General features: G+C 44.7%; 1 protein-coding gene across 1 annotated transcript; it reads right to left on the reverse strand.

Annotated features, from left to right (window-relative positions):
• Positions 1 to 694: 694 nt before the first annotated feature.
• On the reverse strand, positions 695 to 17,736 carry si:dkey-92f12.2 (SUN domain-containing protein 2). Its single transcript, XM_036537753.1, has 18 exons — positions 17,504 to 17,736; positions 10,741 to 10,849; positions 10,336 to 10,457; positions 10,057 to 10,227; positions 9,566 to 9,625; positions 8,248 to 8,341; positions 7,328 to 7,389; positions 6,899 to 6,996; positions 6,360 to 6,515; positions 6,196 to 6,249; positions 5,947 to 5,990; positions 5,340 to 5,490; positions 4,382 to 4,600; positions 3,142 to 3,226; positions 2,883 to 2,998; positions 2,623 to 2,790; positions 2,432 to 2,521; positions 695 to 1,343 (listed from the first exon to the last, which is right to left on the reverse strand). Exons 2-18 carry the CDS (start codon positions 10,845 to 10,847, stop codon positions 1,227 to 1,229), a joined length of 1,914 nt encoding a protein of 637 aa, XP_036393646.1. The 5' UTR covers positions 10,848 to 10,849; positions 17,504 to 17,736; the 3' UTR covers positions 695 to 1,226.
• Positions 17,737 to 17,859: the final 123 nt, after the last annotated feature.

Below are 17,859 nucleotides of genomic sequence, written 5' to 3' on the forward strand. Positions count from 1 at the left end.
AAACTAGACTGATCGTTCTCTTCTGGTCACCTCCCATTCCCAGTCTAATTCCACAGTTGTAGTACTGGAACTGACCACTTAATCAAAGATTAAATTGAGAAATTGCCTCAGGGAGGCCCTTCCGTGAAACACTGTACCACAATTATTTATGTGCAGTTTGAAGCCAGATGAATATCTCATCATTCATTTCAACCAGCCATTACACCGTGACAGTTGAACCATATTTCCAAGTCATTTTAGCTGCATTATCAGCAGAACATGCACAAACACCTGTCAGTCTACTCCACTGACATTCTTGTCCTTTTGTTTAACAATACTGTAAACTCAACTCATTTTTGTACTGAGTTCTTTCTAAAATGAAAAAAAAAAAGTTTCAAAGGACAGGACATGCAATGAAAAAACTAACACAGTGAAGTACCACGCTTTTAAATAACATAAGAAAAAAGGACTTGTTGCTTTGGGCAGAGTACCAAAAATGAGTCAAAGCCTGATGTCATTTATGTATAGAGTGCAAAGCCAACATAAATTAACAAAAAAATACAACTCAAAAGCTAATAAAATAATAACAATTATAATGACACCTCAAATAGTGCAAAATATCAAAATATACATCCAAATTCTTATTATTACTATCCTCATACTAAAAGACATGACAGGTTGTAACTTAATATTCATACAAACATCTTTTTCCTCATCTTTGCGTGTGCATGTGTGTATATGTGTTCCTGTGTACAAGTGCGTGCACATATGTAATTGTTAGTACTCAATCTTGAACAACAATTATTAGTGCTGTGCCACAGCCAGTACAGATCATAGCCCAAGAGAAACTGACAAACCGAGAGAGAGAGTCCTTGAAATCTTGCACAGGTATTTATCTGTTCCCACTTTACACTGTGGCCCTAACACTTGTGCATTTACACCGTACCTCCATTTGATCAAATTATTGCATACGTGCACTTAATTACATAGTACTTACAATCAATAAAGCTTTGTAGCTTGCGTAATAACAATTGTGTTGTGTTGATACAGTGTTCAGTTTATACTGGTACAGTGTAAATGTAAAGTGGGACCATGTATCCTTTTACCCTTTCTCTGAGTTCTTACTATACTATTTCCAAATTGACTTCATACCTTCCTTGTAAAGGCTTTTTAAAAGATATTTTGCATAGGAATAATTGCCTGTAAATGAAGCCTCAATTTCTCTCTCTGGGGCTTGTGTGTCACCCTCATCCTGTCACGGGCTGGCCGTGCACTCTGAATCGATACACACAGGTGTACTCCAGGTGGCCCCAGTTACTGAGGATTCTCAGCTCCACCATCCTGTACACCCCATCCGCTGAGTCCTGAGAGGAGGAGAAAAGAGATGTGGAGATGTTGTTAGCGCAGTACATACGCAGTGCTAAGTTACACACTACTGTGCCTTTTACACTACACTGGGAGAATGGGAGTTGACACAGTATGTTTTCTCTGTGAGAGAATGCTGAAATATATGAAAGGGATGATCCAGCATTAGATTCGATGCTCCAGTGTTAAAAATATACCCTCATTATTAACATGTTCAAATCCTCCTTCAAATCGTATCCATCAGCTGTAGAAGGCTGGACATTTTTAATGGTACTGCAAAGTGATCTGAGATAGGTAACACTGTTTAGTAAAAATACAGTTCAGTAAAGATACAGTTTTGACCATAACAAATGTGACCTTTTGTTGTAATGTAATAGCAAAAAAGCAGAATAGCAAAAATATTACCCTATAATCAACTCTGCGATGAAAAATAAGGGTCTCTGATCAAATTATGATTTAAGCAGATAAAGTCGGCGAGCTAGCTGAGTTCAGCCAACAACAGCTGGGTAATGGTATCTCTGCTCTTTTCATCATCTGATCAACATTGAGGCTCAAGCTGACAGTGTAATATACTTAAGAGGTTATGTTTACTACACTCAGCCACTGTATCGAACAGACAACCATGCAGCCAGACTCCTGCAGTGATTGGCTGTCAGCAATTGTACAGCACCTTGCATCACTTTTACAAATACCAGGCCCTGTAAAGTTAATAATTCAATGAACATCATGAAAAGCAAAAATACTAACGATGTTTGGATTTGACCCAAAACAGCGGGATTTTGTTTTTTTGGAAAATGAAAATAATGAGCTAAATTTAAATGAACTGCAAACTGCACATGTTCAAAAGTTGACCCTACTGTAAGTACTCAGCTGCATACTTAAAAAATGTCCAGCTGAAATTGTCACTACAATAAAGACAAGCAAGAAGTCATGGTCTCGATCTACAGAGCAAATTCATTCTGCCTTCCACATGCAAAGACGCCTTCTCACTGCCTCCTGCAGGAATGGGTGACTAACAACACCTCTTACTGCAGACCTGTGAGGAAGTGCAGGAAAAGATACCACTCTATATGAAGAAAAGTCTCACCGGCAGCTTAAAGGTCTGAACAGGCTCTCCGTCCTGGTCGTATGTAAAAGATCCCAGAAAAGTCCCTTCCTCACTTTCATTGGACATTCCCTGGTGGAAGCAAAGACACGGTCTTACTCACATGCAGAAAGGTAAAAAAACAAAGCAATGTTCTCGGTATAAAGCAAACATGTTCATATTGAGCCACTCACATAGACAGCAAAGTCTCGAGGGGCGCTATCGATGCGGCCGGTGGGGGACAGAGTTTTGGGCAGGTGCTCGAGGGTCACGTGGGTGATGCGGACAGGGTAGGACAGGGAAATCACGACAAAGCCCTCTCCACCCCGAAACGCCCAGCACTTTCCTGGGTACACCTCAGGCTGCAGGACAGGAAGCCAGAGGGTTAGATCTGACTGGGTGTGGACAGACAGGTAGGCAAAGGAAAAGAGAGGGGGAACTGGAGGTGAGTTACCTGTATGACTGTGCGGGGACTCTCAGAGTGGTACCACAGCGGAATCCCAAACAGGCTGAGGCAGGCTGATCTGGTCCGGTAGGTCTCTGAACAACGAGTGTTGACCACACTGGCACCTGGACAGAGACACCAGCGTAAGGTCAATACTGTGGCCAAACATGCAAAACCATGATGCAAAGCATGAACTTTGAACCTAAACCAGAGCCAGCCACAGCCGGGCACACAGATGCAGTTCAGCTACAGTGGTGTGGTGACGTACCTGAGGACTCCAGAGCATAGTCCACCATGCCGATTCCATCCGCTCTGTACAGACTCAGAGCCCTGTTCACAATCTGATGGACGTCCTGTTCCAAACACACAGATTCACATGGGTGAGCTTCCCTTCTCTCCCTCTGTTGCCAAAACAACAGCAACAGTAACTGGGCAACGAGGGTGGGATGAGATCCCAACTACCAGGCCACAGCTACAGTGTCAAAGATGTTGAAGATAATCAGAAAACCAACATAAACGCGATCCAGGGGTCTCCCCCACAATAGTGCAGCACCACCATGTCCGCTTTCTAGCGCCACCATGTGGCAGCAGCTTATCTGTATGTAAGCAGGCTACACACTGCCTAATGATGAACCACACGACTATTGCACTGTTTGTGCTAAGGGCTAGAGATCGTGACTTTACACGGAGTACAGTGCGGTTTTTCACATATATCAAGGCAAACATACTGACGGTTTCAGGACTCACGTTCATGTGTCTAATCCCATTATTCCTTGATTTTGTTTCATAATGATTGATACCCATTGTTACTGACAGAAGAGGGCATAGTATCAAAGATGGCTTTATTGGCAATGGTTATGAATATGCAACAGACTGTAATATGCAGAAATTAAAAAATGCCCATACCTGAGAACTCCAGCAGGCAGCGTGACTTGCGATTAATGAGGTGTGTTCTACAGTATTAAAATTCCGTTGCAGTTCCTACCCCCAAGGTTGCGGCTGATTATGAAATTACATTCAGGCATGATTCGTGAGACACATTCTCTAAGAGGACTTATGGACCGTACCTAATGAGTGAATGCATGAGCGATATCCATTGCTGAATTAAGATGAATGCGTAAATGATATCCATTGCTGAATTAAGATGAATGCATAAATGATATCCATTACTGAATTAAGCACCGTCCTGCTCGCACCACTGCACATCTAAATGTGTTTGTTCCGTCGATGTGAGGGAGAAACTGCCACTTTTTTTTAGCTAATAAAACTCAATTAGATTCCTCTACATGACACCATTGAACCTAATTTCAGATTCCTGACAGATGTTTGCAATTACCACATTTATCAAGTGAATGTGCCACTATACATCTTCATTTAGCCCCGCATTTGCTGCTTGGGCAGAGGGCTGTGTAATGCCTAGGATGTTGTGGAGTGGCAGTGCAAGCTGTTCTGTTACAGGGGCACTTCACAGCGCCTAGTAACTGTGTTACATCATCCGACTCCCTCACCTGCACAGTGACGGCCCCCACCCCCTCTCCTTGCAGCGTCTCTCCTACGCTCCTCCACACATCTCCCCTGTCCTTCTCCCTCTCCTCCACCAGCCGGTCCAGGAGTTTCTTCTCCAGGCTCTCCAGCGCCCCCTGCAGGTCAGGCCTCAACACAAAGTCCGCACTGTGCGCTCCCGAGGAGAGATACTCCACCAGCCAGTCTGACAGCTCAGCCTTCAGCTGAGGTACACAGAGGGGGGGGGCAGAGTTTAAACGGTTAGGATCATCATTTGCTATTTGATTCCTGTCTAACAGCACAGATCCATTCAGCCAAGGGAGGGATAATGAATGTAAGGGACACCCATACAAAAAAAAAATAAAATATTGAGAATATACTGTGGAGAATGTATTTTTCAGTTCAATAAATATATTTGCAATTGCCAGTTCGGCGGACAGTGATGTAACAGCATGCCGAGAGTAGAACACAGACACTGCATGTTAGAGACACAGACACTCTTTGTGCTGCATGCTATAGAGAACACGCATCTGCATTCAGGCTAACTGCTATGCTCTCTTTGACTCAACGTCTTCAGTGTGCCAGTGCCAGGGTCAGAGCTTTCACATATGCAGAATCCGAATGGCCCTCCTTTTGTGCTCTGTACGCCAATACTTGGTCTAATGCGAAATCCAAGTGAATCAGAGGCACCTGAACTCTTGAGCCCTGTTTTTTCATGCTGGGAACTGTGGTTGGTGGAAAATGATGTCACATATATCACATTAGGCAAACAGAGAGCACTTAGCTAATGTTCAGCCAAAGGTACTTCTCACACCTTTTTGTGCACCAAAGTGATACAGCATAGGGCGATATATTAGAATTTGAAGACCATATGTGAAAGCTCTCTCAGTGTTGCAGCCTATGTGTTATCTGTGTGTTTAGCATTCCACTCGGAGTCTACATCAGAGTGTCAAAGCACAGTACCTTAGCATTCCTTGTCTCCTGGGACTCCACTTGCTGTTTCAGTAAATCCGTTGCAGTATGGAGGGAACTGACATCAGCTCTAAGCTCCGAAATCTGTCTGTCCAGCCCTGCTGTTTCCTGTCCAATCCAGCTGCGGTGCTCAGTCTCACCACTGGGGGGAGACAGAGACCAGTAAGAAACAAGAAGAAAGCGCATGCAAGCTCCAGGTCACATATAAATTATCCTATGCTTTTAATGAAATGCAGAGTATTTACGCATTAGTTCATTATATGCCAACAAAATAACATTCTACGTTGAAAGAATTAGGCAACACCAATGCAGTTCACATGCAACGCAGATACAGTTAAATTGTTGCTTTTGCATCAGTGTATCAATACAAATGTTTCATTACACCCTTATTGTGTATACATGGAGAGGAACATATACAGACAGACCAAAACATGCAGAAATAGGGTTTCCAAGTGAACAACACTTGAACAAGAACATCATATAGTAAGTAAGTGGACAAGCACACAATGCACGCACACAGTCATGTACAGGGCGCATTAACCAGACATTTATGAGAGACAGTACACAGGCCAGGACACTTGATAACAGATAAACTCACCTCTTCATTGCTAACTTCATGTCTGTTATTTCAGTCTTCAGTGTCTTGGGGAAAAATAAACACAGACCACTGAGTTACTGATGGACTCTGTTTCCATCAGTCTAGCGAGTAAAAGAGTCAGAGAGGTGTGGATTCAGAACAGTTCAGTGTCGCGAACAAATAGACAAGAATCTAAAGAAGGGAGACAGTGCCATTCTGGAGGGGCTCTGCATGAGACACAGAAATTCAGGGAAATTCAGTCCTTTTTACCTCAGACAAGAGCTTAAGCTTCTCTCCATCCTGCTTCAGCTGGGAAATTTCTCTCTGGAATAAACACGGACCAAGAAAACTTTAATGATGAATATTAAAAAAAAAAAAGTGATCTGTACACTGGTGCTACTGACAGATCATCACTCCCTCTCTGTTTCACTTACCATCAAGCTCTGCTGTTCTCTCTCTCTCTCCTCCCTCCATCTCTCCTCCTTCTGGATCGCCCTCTCCCTCTCCTCCATCCACCGGGCCTCTCTCTCCATGAAATGGGCGCTGATCTCCTCCTGGAGGGCCGATAAGCTGGGAGACGCCGCTGTGTCCTGCGTGGAGAGACAGAGGGATGGAGGACGGGAAGGAACAAAGCAAAGGAGGGAGAAAGGGGGAGCAATAATGTAGAGGGTGGAAAAAAAAATAGAGAGAAGGAGAAAAAAAATGAATGAACTTCGAAGCAGCTTTTCTCCCATTCCATCGTTTGTGGGTGTGCGTGTATGTGTTTGGTTGGGGTGGGGGGGGTAGGGATCGGGGGAAGTTTTTAAAGAGACAGACAGAGTGGCGGGAGATCTGAGAAAGGAGGGAAGGAGGGCTACAAGAGGAGCTTGCACTAAGGGACATGGTGGAGTAATGAATACCACAGAGAAAGGGGAGCGGTCTGCTCATTTAAATCTGAGTGACATGGGTAAGCTCTCCAACTGCAAAGACCCACCTGCGGGACACCGAAGCCATGCACAGAGGTGACGGAGGCAGGTCTTGCACTTCTCTGGGTGAACAGGCTGGAAATATAGGGGTACCAGTAGCACAGAGCTGTTCACAGAAACACAAAAGTTAGTGATGTGCATACGATACACACACAGACTGACTCATACACTGAGAGAGGGAGAGGGAGGGATAAGAGAAATAGACAGCAGATGCAGTTTTGTGTACACAATGACTTATTTGACAGTGCAGTAACATATATAGTATGTATATGTATATATAGTAATATACAATATTCAGCGAGGTCTGTGCATTACTCACAGTGACTTGAAAGCTTTCCAGCACATTAACACTGCAGTAAGAGTGGCTATACTAACAGACTGCACAGAGAGCGCACAGTTTTACAAAATGAGCAATCGAAGGTTTCATCAGGACTCACCAAAAGCCAAGAGGATGAAGAGGAGGAGAAGCAGGATTGCCTTCTTTATGGCTGCAGGCCGTCTGCATGGAAAAAAGAGCCACTGTTATGATTAATGAGTCATACACACAAGTTTGTACTCGTATTCTGATGTAAAAAGAGACGATTTTTACCTTATCACTTCCTCAAACAATCAAGTGATCAAACACAAGCAGATACAGGCCTCTACTCAATAGAACTTTAACATGTTTGCATAAAACCCGTCATGCAATGAAATAATTTAAACAGTTTTTTCCTTAGTCGTGTCATTTTGTTCCTTTAATTTTAATTTGTACTAGTAATTTGATTTGTCTACCAAAGAATCTCTCCGGTCCATTTTATCTGAACCACAATGTCCTTTGAGTCTGGCCATCTAATTATCCCTCAGTTTAACTGGGTGAAGTACACCCCTCCTCCACCGCAGCTGACGTGCGGTGAGCACTCCAGCACAAAATGGCTGCCGTGCATCACAAAGGTGAGTGCAGGACTGGTGGTGGTTTATCTGAGTCATTCCCCCTTCACTGCAAAGGTCTTGAGATCCAGAGGTGCTATGTAATCACAGTCCATTACTATTCTCCTTGTTCTTATTAAGTCTGTTTATTAAATACTTTATGCAAGCTATTCTCCACTTTTTTTTCTTTCACGTAACGTTTTGAGTCCTGCAGTCAAAAATAATGCAAAAAAGAGAAGAGGAACTGTCTCTCTGTGGGGGAAACTGGTTACTGAAAGAACAGCAGAAGGAGCGCTGTGGTTAGACTGAGCAGAGGACACACCGCAGTCATTTCCAGAGACACGAAGCACCTCTCTGACACGCACACCCTGTGCCCGTTCAAAGGAACAGCGTTTTGGACAGGAGCGGAGGGTCACGGTGGCGCACTGTGAGCGGGGGGAGCGTGCAGTACCTGCTGAGCATAAAGACGTCCAGCAGGGAGAGTCCAGAGGTGAGGGTGTACCAGGCGGTCCCCAGCCTCCAGAACAGTATGGCCATCACACGAGCTGCTCAGGCAAGAGAAACACATTGTTAGCTGCACGTGGCTCTTCCATCCCAGCATGTCATGCTGTTGCATGTTACAAGTCAAATGCTTGGGCACACTTTTCCTTTATTTATTTTTTTTTACTATTTTTAACATTTTAGAAAAATAGAAAAGACATCAAATCTATGGGATAACACAAATGGAATTGTGCAGTGACAAAAAACACGTTATAAAAAAAGCGAAGCTATCTTATATGTCATATTCTTCAAAATAGCAAAAACTATTTCTTAAAATTAAAATTTTTTGGAAACTCATACATAAACACATATAAGGTGAAACTGATGCCTACGAAACAAATTTCAAGCATTTAAGCATAAGTCTTTAGATCGAAATGTCTGTGAATCCATGTTTCCCATTATCAGGTGTGTCCAAACTTTTGACTGGTACTGAACATGCTGGCTTCCCTCATGATGAACATCAGTCACCACAACCACCATCCTCATGCAGTGCGGTGCATATGGTACAGGAAACGGAATGTCTGTAGGTGAGACTTGTTTCCTGCAGGGCTGCTAAGCCTGGCAACTGAGGGGCATCTCCAAAATCAAAACGGAGGTCAAAACACCTCCCCTCCTCCTGCTGCGTCCCAGTTTGCGCTCATCATCACCACACCCTCCAGAGAGCAAACCCCTTTTACAGCAAAGCCTGATATCCAACTGCTTCAAATGCATCACAAGCCTGCCTGTCAAAGGATGACTCTGTGAGCTATCGCCGTCAGCTAAGTCTAGTTTTAATTGATTGCCCTGGGTTTGGCTACCAAGAATCGATGGATCTAACAAGGGGTTTCAACCAGACAGGAAAATGACTCACTAAGACTAGGGTGTACTACAGTGTTGTACAGTCACAGATGAAGAGCTGAAGATTGATTTAGTGAAGAAAAAGAAGAAAAGACTGAAGAGTTTAAGGTCACAAAGACGTTCTTCAAACCTCAAATCACTTTAAAGAGCACGTTAGTCACGGGTGTCACACTAGTAAGGTCACTGTCCATCCCACGTCCATGGCATATATCAGTGAATTCTACTACCGCTATAAATACAAATGCAATCATTCACACGAGATGATGCATGAGGCGGAACTTTATGTTCAGTCAGACCAATAACTGCATGTGAACTTCACCACCCTGTCAGATGTGGCCTAGTGCATGGGTTAGGGTTGGAGTGAGGCAGACAGTCGCTCAAACACAGCTTACCCGGAGAGCGGATGACATCCTTGATCCCAAACTCTGGTTCTCCAGGCGATTGGGCCGATTCTAAAACACACAAGAGAACAAAGGCAGACTGCTGAGATGGCCCAATGAGTTTCCTTAACTGCTGCTGTCCTTGTGGAAGTGACCCAGTTCTTACACAGGAAGAGACATGGGGGGGGGGGGGGGGGGGGAGGAGAGGACTGTGGGAAAGCTGGGTCAGATGAGAAAGTGAGAAGGAGATGCAGACAAACTTAAATAAGTAACTTAAATAAGATCATTCAACTCAATGTCACATATAAAATGAATTGCTTAGACTTGACTGGAAGAGGGAAGGAGACAAAACGCACAAATACTGACCCCATGCTCTCAGAGAGAGAGAGAGAGAGAGAGAGAGAAACACACTTTCAAGACTCTCAGACAGTACATGGTACACAAACACAAGCGCTCACACACATACAACACACTCTCCCACACTTCCACACAAACATACTCACTGAGGCCCTGGCGGGAATAGCCTTCTTCGGAGGAGGAGTATCCAGAAGAGTGGCCCTGGTGGTCTGCATGGCTGTTGACCAGCGTGGTGCTGGTTCTGGCAGAGCTGACGGGCTCCACGCTGGAGGTCCTGAACGAGGAGGGCGTCCTCCTCTGGGACACGCTCCTACGATCTGGAGCCGTGCGTGACACAGACGCATAGGGAGAAAGAGTTACACCCGTGCTCCCTCTCTCTGGGGTGCACACTGATTACCAACGAGTGACTCGAATCAAACACCCACCCCAATCATCCTCTGTCACGAGGGGCTCCTCGTCGGTGTATTGGCCCTGTAATTCGTTGGAGGTAACCACCGAGGAACGTGAGGACCCTGACCTGCGTGCTCCAGTCTTCTTCTTAAAGATTCTATAGGAGAGAGTAGTTTTTGCATTCACAATGATACCGGTGTAATGCGGTGTCCAGTGTACCAAAAGAGGATTGTGAAAGTATGTATGCACAACTTGAAAGCATTCCAGCGCATTATGGGGTGAGGAAATTCAAATCTCCAACAACACTGCCGTTGTTGTTCAAAGGCAATGCTGACAAAGACCGAGAAGGACACAGAGACGGTCACAGCTAACACAAAGACGGTGTCGCGTTTCGAGAGCGAGCATTTCTGTCAGACAGGCACACAGGCGCTGTTCTGTACCTGATTGGGTTCTCCTTGTAGGAGATCTGGCCAGCGGAGCCAGTGGAGCTGTTGCTGGCTGCGTCGTCATCCGGCCCGGGCACCAACCTTGCACTGCGCCTTGACATCTCTGAGGGAGACACACACACACACACACACACACACACACACACACACACACACACACACAGATACAGTCATTACAGCACAATGACTCTGCATTGAGACATGTTACGATAATAGCACAGTGCCGAGAAAGGGTTAACTGATTTCTTGCAGCAGGAAGAAGCAGGGGTTAGCAAATTACATTTACATAGGCTGAGAGTGAGGGAGAGTGTGCTAACACAGGACATCGGCACTGCAGTGCAAAAGAGGATAACTACAGCTCTGTTATGCGCCCTGCTTTGCGTCAGCATTCATAAACTAGGGCTAAGAGACGGATCTGGGGATTTTCAGAAAAAACAGTTTTTGTTTGGTTGATCTTTTAGTTACAGTCTTTGTCAATACAAATGAACTCTTCTCTGTAAAGGAAGCTGAACTGAACTGAACTAATGCAGGACTTCGCCATGTGTTATGATTCATTGCTCCAGCCATATCGATCCAGACATTCACTAAAATAAATGCCAGACTAATTATTGTGTGTCTGTCATCTGTCAGAAGCGAAATGGAGCTGAACCGAGAGACCTTTGTAACCAAAATGCGGTTTACAGCAGTAGCCACAAAGCGTAAAACACTTCAGGATTTTAATTTCAAATGGAGAGGGGAGGGGAGCGAGAGAGAAAAGCAGGGGTCAGTTCTGGCCCTGGTCTCATGAAGACAGGCCTGTATCAAATGTCAGCGCGTAACTGAACTTCACAGACATGTTTACTGAGAGGGAGGCTAGCAGTGGGACACAGACAAAGGCAAGCCAGCACAAAGGAGATAAGGTGAAACAAAAACCCTGCTGTCAGTGGCATACTGTGCAGCCATGCCAATGAGGCATAATGTCAATTTTCCACAGGAAGTTACATTAGAACTAATAGGCAAAGAGATAAGAGAGTGACCAAGAGTAAGAGAGCCAGCGAGAGGGAGGGAAACAGAGACAGAGCCAAACTCATTGCAGCAGAGTTAATTTCTTCGTTACCGGGCGAAATGTGAGCAGTCTCTGACAGATGCTTGAGTAATCTCTAATCTGTAATCCCAGCTAATCTCCTGGACTCCTGCTGTTTTACGACTCCTGCTCCCAGCACTGTGCGTTCAAGTCAAGGCGCTGGGATTTCTTAAGGACGCGAGGGCCGCACACGTGGAAAGTGGCTTTCCCAATCTAACCAGTCCAGTCCAGTCTCTTAGTTCAAGCGGGATCTGGATGAGTGAGGCGTACAAGGACAGTCAGGCCTCCAGGGGGCATGTGAATAGAATGACCACTGGCTACTATAATTCATCACACACAAATCCTTCCTTCCGGAATGTACAGCTCTGAGATAATTGTTTGTCAATGTCCATAGATTCATACAGTCAATTCAACTTTTCTGGTCTGCACAAATGAAACATGCAATTTACACAATAAGATGTGGTATGGCTAAATATACAGAAACACTTTTATGCTTGAAGTGCTGTCAAATTTAAGATATTGATACGCATCAACCTAACTAGGGGTCATTTCTTCTGATCTGAACAGCTTATACTTATATATGGCTAGCTAACTACATCTGTTTTGGCAGTCCTGGACTAATTACAGGTAACTAGCAAGCTAGTACAATCTTGAAAATTAGGAAACGATTACAATGAAACTTCTAAGCAAATTTTCAGGCTGCTCTCAAAAAATATCAGTTATTTCACATCTAAAATTTATTTAGCCAAGATGTAGGTGTGTAATTACCTCATGCCAACCTATGGATATATAAACCAGGGCTGTTTTTGTTGCGACAGAAAACCATTTCAGCTACATTCGACTGTTGATTAACGATGGCTGAACGCCACTATACGAAGTGATGCAGCTAGAAATAAACTAAACTGAAGGTCCTCTTTGAATCGAGCAGGCAGTCAGACACCACTGTGAGTCATGTGGCAGCCATCCACTGGGAGAGGACTGAGGCCAGCTCCAGTAATGTTCCTTAAGGTAGAGATAGCCTATTTACACTAGATTATTGTCATTTAGCAGATGCTCTTATCCAGAGAGACTTACATAGGTTACAATGTTGTTAGTCAACTCCCAGAGGATCGAAATAAGTTTTATTCCGACAAAGAAGTAGATCCGATGTTCGTAGTGAAAGACAGGAAGGTTTATTTGCACAGCCGGCCATGGGAATATCAGCATGGAGCAGAAGTTCGACAGGTATAGAATTTAGTTCTTTTTTATACAGGTACAGTAGGTCACATTTACATATGAGTTACAATGATCAGAGGGGGTGCTGGTTTTGATTGGTTTTACGGAGCTGTGCATTGCTAAACAGCTCCCTCTCTAATTGGGTCTCTCCTGAACCTCATTACCTAATTGGCTCCGTAGGGTTCAAACTTCCGAAGTGAAGTCCATATATGGTCATGGGGAACCCCATGTTCCACAGACTGTTATCATCAAGAGGCGCCTTTTGGCTCCAGTCGGATGCAGTGGCATCGCTTTGTATTTTAATACACATCGCTTGTCTCCGGCGTTTGTATTCTAATACACATCGCTTGTCTCCGGATCAAACGCCATGCCGTTCCACAGAACTGTCTCCTAATAATGTTTACATGTTATCCATTTATAAAGCTGGATATTTACTGAGGCAACTCTGGGTTAAATACCTTGCCCGAGAGTATAGCAGCAGTGCCACAGCGGGAAATCGAACTAGCAACCTTTCCGTTACAGACCCTGTTCCTTACCACTACACCACACTGCCAGCCCTATTTAACGAAGGCAGTGTGGCATGGTGGTCCAGTGACTGGACTTATGACCAGGTTATGTGTTCTGGTAGCAAGCTGATAAATGATTCATAAGTAAAATGTAGGCTGTGTAGGTTGCCCATAATGAGAGGCATTATGCCAGGCAAATGCATAATGTAATACACCATAAAACTGCAACAAAAGGGCACTGCTGCTGAGTTTTCAAAGGGAAGGGACACGTTGGATGTAGGAGGACAAAAGCACTAGCCTATTTATCCAAATGTAGTTGCCCTCTCTTGTGGGCTTTACTACACAGTGCATGGCACCTTACTATTAACAAATATTTACTTTTTAAAGCATGGCAGCTGTGACTGCACGGTTGCAGCCACTCACAAAAGCCTGAATGGAATATGTGAGGATGTGACCGAGTCAGTAACAGCATCTCCACACAATGAGAGGGTACAGAAACCTCTCATAAAGAAAGAGACTGTAACACTATTAGCCTCTATTCAGCTATTAACCACTGCTTCAATTTATTACACCTTAAAATGCTAGCCTTATATTATAGGGAATTGATAATGGAGGCAACAACAGTGACTTCATCGTAGCATAACGTCAGGCTTTTGATACTGCATTACATTTAGTGCTAGTTGAATTATTTCCACTCGGTCGATTGTGTTTTGGACAGCACCCTTCAAAACAGAAATGATCGCAGTTTGCATGACACACAGATACAACATCCGTCTTGCTCAGTGTTATGCTCAAAGAAAACAGTTGCGTGGCAACCCTATTAACACATCATCTCATATTCAACGTTCTTCAATTGTGACGGCTGTCTGCACAACGGCACACCACTGAGGCTCACAGGCATCACCCTACATGGCACAGAGACAAACAACACAACTGATGCTGTCACAGGACAGGTCCCTTCTCTCGCACCCAAATCCAAAGCTCTAAATTGATCCTGCTCTTACAACTAAGCTCCACAAATCTGCCCACTAGCTAGGCCTGCAGGCTGGCCAGCAGTACCGTGTGAAGGCACTAATTAGCAGAGAGAATCAGGTGGAGAAACCGCAGGGGGTTCTGATGCAGGAGCAGGCTCGGGCGCATGCACACAGACATGCACACGCAGGGTTGAGAGTGCGGAAGGAAGTGTGCGTGCGTGTGTCTGTGCGAGGCCGCTATTTCGAGAACCGCACTGAAACTGAAGTGTGAAGCTAACCGCCATCGGGGGCATGTTCTCTCTGCCAGCCTGCAACAGCCTCCTCTCTTCCTGTCTGTCAAGAGAGCAATGTGGGCTGCGGGGAGCTGCAGCTGTAAGGAGCTTGACTCCCAGGTGGGCCGCTGATAACACATAGCGTACACGCTTTTTTTTTATATACGTAGCTCTGGATGAGACCGTCTGCTAAGATGATGTAAAGAATAAGATATGCAGTGACAGCAGCACACTCTGTGACCCCCTTCCCACTGATCCGACTGCTCAGGTCCCAGATCAGGTCCCCCACCACTGTCAGAGCTCAATACGCTGTTCGTGGCTCGGATTTCTAAAGTAACTGAGCTCCTCAGCTTAGAAATACTGAAAGGAAACCCCTATATTGCTGCTTTCAGCTCCCAGTCGCTGGATTACTGACTGCTCAGGATTCTTTACGGCATAAGATTTCAGGGCAATCTTAATATCTCTGAGAACTGTGACTGAGCTGTTTTTGAAACGGCCTGTGTGAAGCATGTTTTGTAAAGAAAAGCCAAAAGCTTCCGTCATCAAGAAACTGGTCTGATCCTATAAACACAGACGTACTGTACACACAGGGCCTACTGCTGTACTTGCCGACTCACCTTACGCATCTACCTAGTTAGACTCAGGCCGCTTTGCTTTACAGTCTAGTGGTGGCACTTCTTCTATGCGCTTTTGTCTTCCATAAGTGTAACTCAATGCTCGTACACCACTGAGGGTGCATCCGAAGCCTCTCAGCTGCGTTCTCTCCCTCAGGCTCAGCACAGTGCCAAATTCCTCCTCGCTCTGTTCGACATCCACCCTGTGTATGGTGCTGTCACCTTGTTTTCACTCTCCCTTTCCCGGATTTACCCTCACCTGTCAAGGGCCTCTGCACTGTGTCAGTCTTTCCCTCCAATTCCCCGATTCACCCTCTCCTCATCCCTCCCGTCCCTCATAGCAGGTGCGGCTCTCAGCTAAGCTCTGACACATTAAACCGATACCTTACAAGTATGTGCTCTCGCACATTCACACGCAGTCACACACTGACATTCTGACCGATGCAATACATTCCATACATAACCTTCAACGAGTTGAACAGCAGATGTGTAGGAGCTGACTTCAGAGCAAGTAACTTTGCTATGTCTTTTTCTTTCTTTTTTTTTTTTTTAACAGCGGCTAATTGTGTCATGCACTGGCATAGCATGACACTGCATACAACATGCTAAATTACACAGGGAAACCACAATACTGTTTCAGATAAAAGAGTGTGAGAGAGAGAGGGTTGAAGGGAGAAAGGAGGAGGGAGGGAGGAAAACAAACTAAAAAAAAAACAGAGAAAGAAGGGTGGGGCACAATGGGAAAAAAAAATTGAGAGAATATAAAAGGAATGTTTTTTTTCCCCCAAATCTATGTACAGTATTAATAGAAACCCTCTAACTGTGCAGCAAAATAGTAGTTCAGAATTCAAACTGAGGGGTCGGCACAGTTCCCAGAAAACATACTGTTGATAATGAGAGACCCACTACGGGGTTTCTAGGGGTTTGTGCGACAGTGGTAGTGGAGTAGCACACACAAACACCGTGTGAGTCAGACTCTTTCGAGCGGCAGGAGAAACCGATGCCCTGGGCTGGCGCTGCAACGCTGGGATGGGCTTGCATGTGGTTGATTCGCAGATTCCAGAGTCACGCCTGCGAAAAGCCTTGCCAAGACGACTTGGAATAAGCGCTTGTCAGTTTGCACTGCCACCACTCAAACTGTGCTCTCCACAAAAAGGCGACACAGGCCAGGCCACCGTATGAGTCAGCGCAACTTGCCTCACCACAGGCATCAGCCAAGTTGCACTGATTATTAAATTTACATACACAGATAGACAAACGGTAACGAAAGTTAACGGGATGGCGAAAATGAGTTATGGTATATCGGCAAATTGCATAGACAATACAGACATGGAGTATATGACAGATGCCGACTGTACAGAAATGGTGAGCAAGCGAAAAGTGTTGACAGTGTATTGAAATGAGAAGATACACCGACAGTGAGACAATGAAAAGGACTCGTCGAGGTTTGCGTAACAAAAAAATATTGATAGACGACCTGCCGTTGAGTAACAAAAGCTGGCAATGAAACAGCCTGGCTAATATTAGAGCTATGGTTACAACAGCGCATGACGTCTTGACAATTCCAACACAGTACAGCTAGCTGTTTAGCTAAAAAGGTAGCTTGTTAGGCGTAAAACAAAAGTGAAATGACTACAAAACGAGGCTATATCTGTATTTTACCACGAGTTCAGTGTACATAGGCAGTCAGCAAAGACAGCTGTCTTTCTCATTCTGGGAGGTTCTCACGTGTGTTACTCGCTATAGAGCTTTGAGGTAGCTAGCTAAATGGCAAAGGCTAGCTAGAGAGCTAACTAATGCCTTACACACTACAGCAAAGTGATGTGAATATGCATTGGCAAAATAGCAACTAGATCAAGCTATTGTTATAGCTATGGCTAACGTTATAGCCAACCTATGTTGCTCCAGCCTTGGCTAACTTTTGCTAGCTAATCAATTTAAAATCGCTCAGTCTCAGACAAAGCATCCCAGCAACATAACGAAAGCCTCATTCACAACCCACCGTCTATACCGCAGAACAGCGCATCACGAAAGCATTTAAAATCGCCACATTCATAAACTAAAACAATACAGTTTTGACCAAGAAAATAACGAATGGTCGCTGTTATCTTACCGCACGACGGGTCGCTCTGTCGCGGTGCAGCGGGATCTCAGGTTGAGTTTCGCTGTCACTCCTGTCACTGGTCACTGTCAGTAGCCTGGCTAGGCTACAAGCTGCGCACAGTAGCTAGCTAGCTAAATAGGCAACTCTTCAGATTTTGTTAAAAACCGATTTCAACGAACTGGCATCCAACGTATCTATCTGCAAACGAAATGTCAAATTTGCTTATATGTACTGGGATACGTTTTCATAAATAAATCCGGATATTCAGAGCGAACGGTACAGAGTAACACTCACCGTACAGTTATTCTCACTAGCTAACTAATTGGTTGCAAAACATCCTTCTTCCTCACCCTTTCGTGCAAGCG

The sequence above is a fragment of the Megalops cyprinoides genome, chromosome 1 (genome assembly GCF_013368585.1).
Source record: "Megalops cyprinoides isolate fMegCyp1 chromosome 1, fMegCyp1.pri, whole genome shotgun sequence".
Classification (NCBI taxonomy): Eukaryota; Metazoa; Chordata; class Actinopteri; order Elopiformes; family Megalopidae; genus Megalops; species Megalops cyprinoides.

Excerpts from the sequence above, each read along its gene's own strand:
- si:dkey-92f12.2 (XM_036537753.1), bottom strand. The coding sequence starts at position 10,847 with ATGTCAAGGCGCAGTGCAAGGTTGGTGCCCGGGCCGGATGACGACGCA. Across the intron at positions 7,390-8,247 it reads GACGTCTTTATGCTCAGCAG|ACGGCCTGCAGCCATAAAGA; the intron begins GTACTGCACGCT and ends TTTTCCATGCAG. Across the intron at positions 6,997-7,327 it reads CTTCATCCTCTTGGCTTTTG|CTCTGTGCTACTGGTACCCC; the intron begins GTGAGTCCTGAT and ends TTCTGTGAACAG.